General features: G+C 42.9%; 1 protein-coding gene across 1 annotated transcript; it reads left to right on the forward strand.

Moving 5' to 3' along the window:
* The first annotated feature begins 668 nt into the window (after positions 1-668).
* CLRN2 (clarin 2) lies at positions 669-12129 on the forward strand. The gene is made up of 3 exons (XM_004326966.3): positions 669-921; positions 9143-9322; positions 11802-12129. Exons 1-3 carry the CDS (start codon positions 669-671, stop codon positions 12065-12067), a joined length of 699 nt encoding a protein of 232 aa, XP_004327014.1. The 3' UTR covers positions 12068-12129.
* The last annotated feature ends 816 nt before the right edge of the window (positions 12130-12945 follow it).

Consider the following 12945-nt stretch of genomic DNA (forward strand, 5'->3'; position numbering starts at 1 on the left):
TTACCCGCAGCAGATTCACCCAGTGATAAATTTAAGAATCATAAAGTCTTGTTTACACATTTCAATTAAAAGGCTTGGGAACAGAGGTCATTTTGTGGTATTAATAACACTTCTAGGGATTCTGACAGCAGTGACATTTTAGAGAAAGAAATGCCAGGGCATGCATCAAAGAGATCAACATTTGATACGGTGCATTGTTGGCAATGTTCAAGGGCTAATCATTCCATCTTTGTTTTCCTTCTACCGTATGCATTTTTTGAGACTGGTTAGCATCTCTTTATAGTCAGATCTACCTGGTTACGCCTGCTAATAACTTCCTTGCCATTAAGAGGTCCACACCAGGGTTATTCAAATACTTGAAACGAGGAACAATTAAGCCCTCTGCTGAAACCTTAGTCTAGTGGGGGATATAGGGTTACTTCCTTCGGTAACACACTCCTCTACACTCCAGTCAGGTGAAGACGTCTCTGTAGAGACTTCCAGTGCAGTTGTAGTAAACATGGGCTGTGGAGGCAGGCGCTGAGGGAGGGACAGGAGATGGACCTGAAATCTTGAAACAGTGTGTTTGGAAGAGCTGACCCTAGAGCAGGGGATTGCCGAGTGTCTGGAAGATGTCAAGGACCCCCGCTGTTGCTCAGACACCTGGGGCATGACCTGCACCCACCAGGATGCCTGGATGGTTCAAAAAGACGTGGTATGGGCTGGCATCTTTACTCAGCCTCTCTTCCTTTATCCTGATCATCGTTGCCCTGGCGTTGCCCCACTGGCTGAGTGGGAAAATCCTTTGTCAGACTGGAGTTGATCTTGTCAATGCCACAGATCCAGAGCTGGTCCAATTCATTGGGGACATTTACTACGGACTCTTCCGCGGTTGTAAGGTGCGGCAATGCGGGCTTGGGGGCCGCCAGTCCCAATTCACGAGTGAGTATACTGGGGGGCACGAAACCTGCTTTAGAACACTTATTTTTAAATATTCGTAAGGATGCTTGTGTCTGAATGCGAAATTCAAGTGCCACTGCAGTCTAAGGCATAATGACTTAATCCACAGTAAGCCATGGACTTACTCTTGTTCAGCACCCAAAAGAGACCTTTTATTTCTGTGGAGGCTTATGGAAACATTAGAAATAAGGATTTGTATATCTTTGTAGTTTACCTCTATGAATAATCACTAAAAATATTGAGTGCTTACGTGTTCAGACATTCTACTAAGTGCTTTACATGGTTTGTCTCTTTTAAGCCTTATAACAAATTTATAAAGAAGGAATTATTAACATTCCCAGTTTGCAGAGGACTCCACTGAGGCTTGGAGAGGTTAAAAACTTGCCTGAGGTCACCCAGCGGAAAACTTTAGACCCAGGTCACAGGACTTGGGTATGCTCAGCCAGTGTGGCCTGAGGGTGTAGACGACCCGCTGAAATGACCCTTCCTCTTCTATTTATATAAACGCTTCAGAGTCTGCGAAAAAGCAAAAGGGCTGTGCGCCTGGGCTCTGGAATCAGACTATCTGGGTTCAAAGCTCAACCCGGATATTTCCTGGCAAGGAGACCTCGGGCAAGGCTGCTGTCCATGAACGTGAGCGGGTACTGACGTAGGCGGGCGGCCATCCAGCGTCACAGCAGAGCTGCTCAGCAGGTAGATAGAGCAGGAATCCAAGACCAGCTTATGAAGGATCTTCTGGGAAGGAAAAACTGAAACAAAAAAGGCAATATTCTGCACATCTTTAGACTCATACAATTAGATTGCTGGTGAGAACAGTATCCTACAAAATCATAATTAATCAACATAATGCAAATGCAAGGGGATAAGGGATTTATTCATTATATAATTTCTATATTTCATAACTGTAGTTTTTAGAATCCTGACCAGGGTATCTTATTAAACGTATAAAGACAGAGAGCTGGAACCATTGACAAATATAACGATACAAATTGGCATCATTTATACACATGAAGGATATATATATTTGTTATGTATAGCAAGAAAAAAAATCGCTGGGAATATTTATATTTACCCAGAAATTAAATTGGACCAGGGATATTGAAAAGCTCTGTTAAAAACATAACATAAAAAGCTGAAAACACACTTAACATAAAGAAATAAATAAAACAAAGAAATAGGACATGCTAAAAGGGGATGATGACAGCTGTATGCAGTACTTGGTTCTGAGCTGGGTCAGTTTACTATAAAGGATGTCACTGGGACAATTGGTGGAACTTGAATGGGGTGTCAGGATTAAACAGCAGTCATATGCCAGTGTTAACCTACTGATTTTGATAGTTGTATCGTGGTTGTGAAAGACAAGGTCCTTTTTGAGGAAATTGACCCTGAAGTGCCAGGGTTGGAGGGGCAATTTACCCTCAAATCGTTCAGAAGAAAAAAAAAATTTCTTTGTACCATTCTTGCAATTTTTCTGAAGTTTGAGGTTGTTTCAAAACCACAAATACATTGGGCTTCCCTGGTGGTGCAGTGGTTGAGAATCTGCCTGCCAGTGCAGGGGACACAGGTTCGAGCCCTGGTCTGGGAGGATCCCACATGCCGCAGAGTAACTAGGTCCGTGAGCCACAACTACTGAGCATGCGCATCTGGAGCCTGTGCTCCGTGACAAGAGAGGCCGCGACAGTGAGAGGCCCGCGCACCGCAATGAGAAGTGGCTCCCACTCGCCGCAACTAGAGAAAGCCCGCGCACAGAAACGAAGACCCAACACAGCCAAATACAAATAAATTTTTTAAAAAACCCCGCAAATACACACACAAAAAGGGGGAAATGGCACAATTTTTAAAACAATTGTAGATAATAGGGGGTTTTTTAATTTTTATTTTATATTGGAGTATAGTTGATTTCCAATGTTGTGTTAGTTTCAGGTATACAGCAAAGTGATTCAGTTATACATATACAAATATCCATTCTTTTTCAGATTCTTTTCCCATATAGGTTATTACAGAGTATTGAGTAAAGTTCCCTGTGCTATGCAGTATGTCCTTGTTGATTACTTTATATATAGTACTGTGTAAGTTTTAGGGAATTGAAATTAACAAACCTCATGGAGGAAGTTCCAAAGCTTGAACAAGGGAGCAATAGATTCAATACTCCAGAGACTTTAATAAGCAAGCCAGTGCTCAGGGAACATAATAAAAATAGCCCATATAATTATGTAATTATATAGCATGATACACCACGTTACCATCATAACCACCTTCTTACACACTAGATCATTTATTTATCTGTTATGTTTATTATTTATTATGTCTCCACCCCTTTGGTATATAGCGCCATTAGGGCAAGGATCTTGTCCATTGATGATCCCAAGCCCCTAGAACAGTGCCTGGCACACATTCAAAAACATTGGTTGAATGAATATCGATAAAGTACTTTTAAACTCATTTATACTGAATGTTCACGTACAAGATGCCAGACATGTGACCTATGCTATACTAATCTTCCGCAAACCTGCCAGATAGAAGAATGAGGCTCAGAGAGGTTAAGCAACTTGATCAAGGTCACAGAGCCTTGAGTGCCAGAGCCAGTCTCCAACCCTGGTCGGTCTTACCCTAAAGTTCCCACCGTCCATTGTGTGTTGTTCCCTCGGGAATCTGTGACTGGCAACTTTCCCAAGGCGGCGTGTTACCCTAGTAGTCTTTACTGTTCTCCCAGAATTCAGCAAGTTCTGGATGTTGGGGAGGTGGTGGATGGATGTGAATTCTCTAGGATGGGAGGATGCAGGTGGATGGCTCCTGTCAGAAACGACTGAGGGGTCATTTGGGAGGGTGTGTTAGTCCCCTAGGGCTGCCATAACAAAGTACCACAAACGGGGTGGCTTAAATAACAGAAATTTATTCTCTCACAGTTCTAGAGGTTAGAAATCCAAAATCAGGTTCTTGACAGGGCCGTTCTCCCTCTGAAACCTCTAGGAGGAGTCTTCCTTGCCTCTTCCAGTTTCTGGTAGCCCCAGACATTCCTTGGCTTGTGACAACATTACTCCACTCTACACATGGCATTCTCCCTAAGCCTCTTCACATGGTCTTCCCTCTGTGCATGACTGTCTCTGTGTCCAAATTTCCCCTTTTTTATAAGGACACTAGTCTAATTCCCCCTTTTTTATAAGGACACTAGTCTTACTGGAATAGGGCTCACCCTAATGACCTCATTTCCACTTGATTACTTCTGTAAAGACCCTATTTCCCAATAAGGTCGTATCCTGAGATGATGGCGGTTAGGACTTCAACACATTTTTTGAGGCTGGGTACAGAATGCAACCCATGACAGAGGATGTGGAGTGGCAGATGGTGGGCCTAGGATAATTAAGGAAGTCACCAAGCACAAGCACTGTTTCTGGAGAAGCAGCTGAAGCAGAGACAGGCTTTGCAGAAGGAGGAGTTCAAAGGAGGGCAAGACAAGACTGGGCCCTTCCACTGTGATGCTAATTAAACCCCTGCCATCCCAGCTCACAGAAATGCAAACTACCTCTAGCCCTGGAAGCCATAAGCTAAGCAAATGAGCACTTACTGTTTGCCCACTGGAGGCACTCAGTACATGTTCCTTTCCCTCCGCCCTCTTCCTTCTCAGAGGGGTGACTATGGGAAAAAGCCCCCTGGGTTCATCTAACGTGGTCTGCTCTCTGAAACATCAGAACTGTGTAAGAATCATAAAGGACTTTTTAATATTAGTTCTGAGCAGGATAATACTCAGGAAAGTTTTATTTCTGGCTGCCCTGGGTGGGGTCCCAGAGGAGGGTGTATAACCATGATGTGATTCTTTTTGAAAACTTGCACCGGGAGCTGGGGCCAGGTTCCTCCTGGCTTTGGCTGGTTTTACACCAATGCCACCCAGGGATACCGCATCTGTTACCACATTCTCTAGCCTCAGAGGTGAGTCTCTCTACCTTTAGATGTACAGCTCCTAGAGCCAGTACCACCTACTTGTGTGAGGCAGCTATGGGGTGTATCAGAGCCCCCAAACCCCAAGTTGGAATCAGGATTTTCCTGCTACTGTCACTGTTGTTCCGAAGAAAGAAAAAAAAAAAAATCCCTGCTCCCAGGGCCCATGTGCACATCAGCGGAGAAGCGGGGTGCGAAAGTGCTTTGTAAACTGGAGTAGGAAAGTTCGATTGGGTCTCGTGGACAAACAGCCTCAATTCGCACCTTCATAGGGGTCTCCCCTAGAATCACCCAAGAGAGTCAGTTTCCAAACCAATCATGGAGAAAAGCAGAGAACTATACAGCATAATCCTAATTAAGATCCTTTTTTATAGCCAGACTTTCTGAAATAAAAACAAATCAATCTAGCAGTCTGAGCGGCTGGGGAAAGAAAGGGACAAACGCTAATTCAGCAGTGTTCACCTATTCAGCCGTACTGTATTTATGGGCCTGGCGCTTTTAGGAAAACAGGGATAAACTAAACAGAGGAGTGTCTGCCCTCCAGAAGCTTTCCATCTGGGAAAGAGAAAGGCAGTAAATGAGCACTGGGCAGTAACACATTAATGTCTCAAGCTGTCACCTCTTTGTTCATTTCCTCCAACCCACTCTGCGCTAGAGGAGAGATTTTATTTATGCCCATTTTACTGATGAGGAAATTGGGGGTCAGAGAAATCAATAAATGAAATAATTTCTGTAAAAGCTCCTGATGTGGTGCTTGATCATTTTTAATTCACTGGTTCCCCCCTCATCTCCCACCCCCAAGCATTCCGTCAACAGCCAGACCTGGATCTGACTTCAGATCTCAGGCTTTTCTTACCATTGTCCATTTTAGATAACAGCCCTTTCTCAGATGTGTCTTTTGCAACTCTTTTCTCCCATTGCGGTGGCTGTGTTGTCATTTTTTTGACATTGTCTTTCACAGGGCAGAATTTTTTCATTTTAGTGAAATCCAATTTATCAATTATTTCTTTTTTAAAATTAATTTTTGCCTTGCTGGGGCAAAAGGGACTGCTGGACGTCTCTGGAGTAGGGAGCAAACAAATTACTTAATAATTAGATAGTTATCTAATTTGAGTTGCTGACAGGATGATTAATCACTTCTGGGATTCAAGTGGGTTAGCTTTCATATGTACACCATAAGACTATATATTCAAATCCAAAATAAGACCTCTAGACCTCCAGCTGTACTAGGATTAAACTTTTAAATCTTTGCTTATCCAAGTTATCTGCGGCAAAATCCTGAAGCCAGCACTTCCTGGCTGGGTGACCTGACTAAGCTATTTAACTTCTCATTTCTAAGACTCTAACTTACGCATCTGTAGGCGTGAGGGAAGGTTGCCGTGAGCAGTGAAAGAGAGAAAGTGTATGTGTGCTGGCACACAGTCTGCGCTCAATATGTGTAGCTATTGTCACTTGTCACCATGGATCGTATCCTCTCATGGTCATGGATTTCAAGCTGGAAACTTAAATGTAATCCTTAAGTCAGACGTGTCTCAAGCTTTTGGAAACTGGGTACAAATATGAAAGGCAAGCAGGCAACAGGTCTCCTGGGATGGCACTTGTGTGACAAGAGCAACAGTAGAGTCACCCCTTAAAGAAATTATTAATAGAAGGAACTGATGCATGAAAACTCGTGAGGGAAGATTTGAATTTCTAAATAATGACATATGTAAAAAATAATAAGATCTCAATTAACTGGGAGATCTAGAGCCTTGGAGTGTGGCCCATGATTGTGGAGGCTGAATGAGATTCAGCCCTTTATCAGTAAAGATTTGTTTTTTTTTTAATATAGTCAATACATTTCCTACTGCGGAAGCTAAGGATTGGGTATTCTTTCACCATCCCTCTCCGTATCACTCCATATGCCCCAAATCCCCTCGCCCCATCATCATAATATGGTTATTTCTCAATTTTTTTTTATTAAATCACACCTGGAGATGGGTTCATGTCATTATATGGATATGATTAATTCTTTTTATAAGTTGCTTTGTGTGACCGTGCTTTAATTTATTCAATCTCCTATTGACTCGTGATTTGGTTTTTTCTCCAATCTTTTGCTACTGTAATGAATATCCGATATATACAGCTTTGAGCACACATGGGAGTGCTTTTCCTAGAAATGAAATTGCTGGGATAGATGTTGCCAAATTGCTCTCTAAGGACATTGTATGAACTAATATCCCTACAAGTTTTGACAACTGCCTCCTTCCCTACACCTTCATTAACATGGTGTATTAGCAAACCTTTTGATCTTTGCCAATCACACAGGTGATGATTTTCTATTTTAAGTGTTTGGTGAGGATTATTATGCTGGTTATGTGTCCTAAGGGCTGCATGGCATGAAACAGGATTATGAAACAATTAGGTAATCAGGCATAAGCTACCATGTTTGGAATGAAAAAGTGCTGTGAGTTTGCAATGAAAAAAAAAAATCTAAAGGACACTGAAATGTAAGGACAAGAAATGGAAGAGAGAAGTCCTACAGAAAAAAATCCCACGGGAAGGAGTTCATTTTCTGGGGTAAAGTTTCTGACGCTGATGAGATAACCACATAGAGATAAATATACATGGAAATACAGAACTGGAAAGAAAGCTAGATCAGAACTGAAGACATAACTGTGGAGTGTCTGGACACTTCTGAGTGGAAAGGACACTTCAAAGGAAGAAGGACAAAAATTCTTGTTCTCAGGCTTGGGAGACACCAGCCTTCTATGAATAAAAATGGGCAGGTGAGCCAGCAAAGGAGCCAGAGCGGGACGGGGTCAGGGAGTGAGTGGAACCCGGAAAGCTTTGAGTCCTGGCTCCCAACTGGGGCCACAGACGGGCTGGTCAGTTGTATCAAGTAATTAAGGAGGGAGGTTGGAATTCACAAGATGGACCCAGATTTGACCAGGAGGTATTCAGTAGAAACTTTGGAGTAGTTGCAGAGGAAGGGGTTTTCCCCAGGAGTTTTTTAGCTTTCATCATTTTAAATCATTCATTTACAATAACTGAAATCAGTGACTCTAAACTCTATATACCATGTGATATATAGGACTTTGGTCCTGGATAGAGTTCAGGATCACCTTGCCCAAAGACAAGGAACTTGGTGTCTCCAAGCCTGTGGGTAAGGGCGTTTAATAAAATCTACTTCATATCCTTGTCACAAGGATTGGATGAGATAACAGACGGAAAGGGCTTGGCCCCTGACTGTACTCGGTAAATGTTGATTACACTCAACTCCTATGCAACTATTACTATCCACGTTATACTGATGAGGAAACTGAGGCTTGAGAAGTCACATGACTTTTCCCAAGTCAGAGGGTAAAATAACAACCACAGTTGCCATTTTTGAGAACGGACTCTTTCCTAGACAATATTTAAACACTCTACTATGATATATCATGTAATCTTCACATAGAGAGAAATATAGAGAAGACAAATCCAAATTAATATTTCACTAAATTATCCTGCCACATTAATATGGCAAATTAATATTCTAATAAAGTGCAACATGAGAATTACATGTCCATTATACACAGGGAATTAATGTCTATCTTACTGAATCATTATGGGGAATCCAAAATGATGCTCCTAGCTTTGCATTAGTGCCCACAAAGTGGGCACTATGATTATTCCTATGCCCTTCACTTGACCCCCTCAATATTGTAAGATGGGTAGGAGAAGTAGGGTTTAGATGATCCTAAATATTTTATAATTGTGGCAAATCAGCAAAGCTGGGATTTGAACCTGGAACTTTGGATGCCAGATCTAGGCTTCACTTTGCTACACCCCTCTATACTCTTCATGATATACCTGAGACCGCTTCTACCTTTCTGATTTAATGAAGGCTACTCTCTGACCCAGATGAAAACTTTGTAATCGATCAGCCTTCTTTGACTGATTCTCTTGCCAGCCTCCTTTGCTAAAGCAACACCATCTGGAGCTTGTACGGATTAGCTCACACCAGATCCCAGAGCTGCGAGGCCGATGCAACTTAAACGCCCAGCTGGGGCACATTCTGATTTTGCAGCCACCCCAAGGAAGCGAAGATTGTTGGCCAATTGATAAGTGGTAAATCTGGGGGCCATGAATTCATCTCAGGAAGTCTCCTGCTTTTTGAAAACCCAGCACTTGCTGCCTTGCCCTCACTCCCCTCTGCTAAAGCTTTCATGGTAAGCAAGCCTGGGACGTACGAACTGGAGCCAAGCTCTGAAGCTGACATCTTGGCTGTGTCTTCTCTCCCCAGTCTTCCCACACCTGGTGAAGGAGCTCAATGCAGGCCTCCACGTGACAATTCTGTTTCTCCTCTTCCTGGCCTTGGCGCTGGCTCTGGTCAGCATGGGCTTTGCCATTCTCAACATGATCCAGGTTCCGTACCGGGCAGTCAACGGCCCCGGGGGCATCTGTCTATGGAACGTTCTCGCAGGTAAGGAAGGCCCCTGGGGAGACAGATTCCTGTCCATGCCATCAGGAGGCTGAGTTCCAAGTAGGTGGGCAGAAGGCATGAAGGAATTAAAATGCCCCACCTCAGCCTTCACTTCCCTGGGTCTGTTACTTCCTTGATGGGCATGAATATCCTTTTTACTAAAAGTTGAAGAATCTCTGTCATCATAAAGAACTGAAGTATTAGTGTGCATGAGTGGCTGAGGACTTAGAGCAGCGAAGAGAGGTCGGGATGAGAGAAGAGAGAAGACAGAGAGCTGTGGGTGAAGAAGAGGGGACCATGGGATGAGTGAGGATGTGGGACTGCTGCTGTGATTCTGAAGGAACCTCACAAAGGACAGAAGAGAAGGGACCTGGGGGGCTTACATGCCTTATTTTGTGTAAACCTCACAACCTCTCTATGAGGCGGTTATTATTAGACCCATATTTACAGGTGAAGAACCTGAAGCTCAGAGAAGTTAAAAGATGCACCCAGGGCTTCCCTGGTGGCGCAGTGGTTCAGAGTCCGCCTGCCGATGCCGGGGACACAGGTTCGTGCCCCGGTCTGGGAAGATCCCACATGCCGCGGAGCGGCTGGGCCCGTGAGCCATGGCTGCTGGGCCCGCGCATCCAGAGCCTGTGCTCTGCAACGGGAGAGGCCACAACAGTGAGAGGCCCGCGTACCGCCAAAAAAAAAAAAAGATACACCCAAAGTCACACAACGATGAGTAACAGAGGCAGGATTCCAACCCAGGTATAACTGAGTCCAAGCCTTTTGTCCTTTCTTTAATCATCTATGACCACCGTGACCTATTTTCCAAGACAAAAGTTGTGTGTGAATGTATGTGTGTGTGTGTGTGTGTGTGTGTGTTGATTTGGGAGAGTATCTGATATACAGAAATTAATTCACATTTAGTTCAGCACTGAAAAAATCACCTGTAATGAAAGTAACAAAATCCCAAGAATGATTTCAGAAAACCCAGGTCAAATGGTCAAGATATCCCGATGGCAGTAAACCCTCACTACCTTTTACTTTATACAGGATGACCATAAAGTATAGAAACAAGTAATAATGTTTTATCATGCATTGGAATGTAATGTCAGTAAATCAATTATTACGTATTGGCCTATGTTTGCAGACTGTGGCCATCCTGTAGAATTTCTTATAAACGTGGTCACTCCCATGTAGACTTGTTTATCTCTGCCTGAATGCTCACAGTGGTTGGCATGTAGAAAGTGCTCAATGCCGCTTTTGAAATAAATGCTTATCTCTGTCAATTCCCTTCCTCAGAGAGACAGTACTCTCAAGCTCTATTGACAAGAGTATTTTAAAAAACGCAATTTGACAAAACTTTACTCTCAAAAGGCATAAAAATACGAGTATCCTTTGATTAAACAATTCCAAACATTAATTTATGCTAAGGAAATAACAGGAAAAGAGCACAAAAAATGTACATTAAAAGGAGTTTCCTGCAGCACTTTATACTATCAAAAAATTGGAAGCAATCTAGATATCCAGAAATTAGGTCACACTTAATTAAACTTAAAATAATTAGGTGTGTCGCTCGTATAAAACATCATACACAGTTTAAAGTGGTGCTTTAACAGAATATTTAACAACATGGAAAAATATTCAAGTAAGGGAAGTAAATCAAGTGTAAAGCAGTAAGAGTACCATAATACTAATTTTATTAAAGAGATGGAAATGTAAAGAAATATACTAAAATGTTCAAAGTGTTTATATTTGGCTTTTAGGAAAAGAGCATATTTGTCTTTTCATCTTTGTGATTTTCTCTGGCATCCAAATTTTCTTCAATAAGAAGTAATAGTCTAAACAAAGGGCATAATAAATGTGCTTTTTAAATATTAATTAAAATCAGGGCAGGAGAGAAGTAGAGAGAAAGAGAGAGAGAAAGATGGAGAGAGAAAGAGAAACAGAGGGAACCCGGAAGGCCAAAGTCTGAAGCAATAGGTAGGGAAGGACATGAAGTTTGGAATCTTCCAGTTTTCTCCTTTCGCCTTTCCTTTCCTCCTTCTCTTATCTCCTCTTATCATTAAGCTTGGAAAGAGGATAACTGAGGAGGAGAGAACAGTCTAGCCCTCCGTTCTGATCCCCCAATCTGCCCAGTACGATGCTCTTGTCTCTTCCCTCAGATGCCTCAAGGTCTACATACACAGGCTGAAATACTTAGAGAATGAGCTTATCCACATGTGCACACACACACCCTGCCCCGCCGTGGGTAAGGGAAAAAGTGGCAGAGTCGAGGCTCAAAGTAGATCTCATAGGAAGCTTATTCTCACGCCTCTCGCCCCTCACAGAGTGGATTATCTGCTGCTTTTAAAAGCATTTTAAAATTTGTGTTGCCCTAAGCGTGTTTTACACCGCAAGTTTGTTGCCTGTGCCACAGAAAAGCCACCTCACATCTAGTGGTTGAATTGCAAGGAAAAGAGCTGAGCATGAGGGTGTCCTTTCTGGGTTTCAGGAGGAGTCGTGGCCTTGGCCATCGCCAGCTTCATGGCCGCGGTAAAATTTCACGACCTGACAGAACGAATCGCCAACTTCCAGGAGAAACTCTTCCGCTTTGTGGTGGTGGAAGAAGAGTATGAAGAGTCGTTCTGGATCTGCGTGGCCAGCGCCTCAGCCCACGCCACTAACCTGGTTGTGGTGGCCATCAGTCAGATTCCCCTCCCGGAGATTAAGACCAAGATAGAAGAGGCCACGGTCACGGCCGAGGATATCTTGTATTAAAAACCTTCTCCTGAAATCAGTTCTTAGGAGAATGGAAACCTCCTTTTTCTTTTTTCCAGCTTGCACAGTCTTGAATGTCTACGTTTTGGCAGTAAGAAGAAGGAAGTGGAAGGGGGAAGGGTAGTTACCTGGGCCAGAAAAGAAAACTTTCCGAATTTCTGGCATCCCTGCACTTCTTTCTCACTGACCTTGGAGTTAGAGACTCTGCCACTGGCCAGTCGTGTGTGACACTGGACAATTCATTTAATATCTACTTCTCAGTTTCTTCATCTGTAAAATGGGGGTATTAACGACCTCGCAAGGTTGTAATGAGGTCTAAATGGGTGATAACGTTGCCAGCCTTTGTATATTGTAGAGCACCCTACACATATAAGGTACTGTACACTCCAAGAAATGTCTATAGACCCTTGGTATATCCCGCACAATATTAGGAGGAATGCAAAAAGGAATATGATAATGTCCCTGGCCTCCAGAAACACCTAGTCTTTCCACACGACACAGGAATCAGAGAGCAACAATAACAGTAAGAATGAAAATAACTACCATTCTTTGGAGTGGTTACTACATGCAGTTCTAAAAGTTTTACATATAGTAAGTCATTAGGTCCTCACTACAACTCTGTTGGTATAGTACTATTTTAGTCCCATTTCATAGATGAAGAAACTAAGGCATAAAGCAGTTGGATAACTTGCTGAGGTCAGGAATTAAATGGACAGAAGTCTGGAGCCAGAGTTTACATTTTTAACCCCTTTGCTGATCTGACCTTTGGTGTACGAGCAATTGCAAGGCAATGTGATCAGTGTTATAACAGCACATGGAGAAAGGACCTGAGAAGGAATTAATGCTTCAGGATAGGATGTGGTATTAAAGTATCTCAG

This window comes from Tursiops truncatus, chromosome 5, assembly GCF_011762595.2.
Source record: "Tursiops truncatus isolate mTurTru1 chromosome 5, mTurTru1.mat.Y, whole genome shotgun sequence".
NCBI classification, from domain to species: domain Eukaryota; kingdom Metazoa; phylum Chordata; class Mammalia; order Artiodactyla; family Delphinidae; genus Tursiops; species Tursiops truncatus.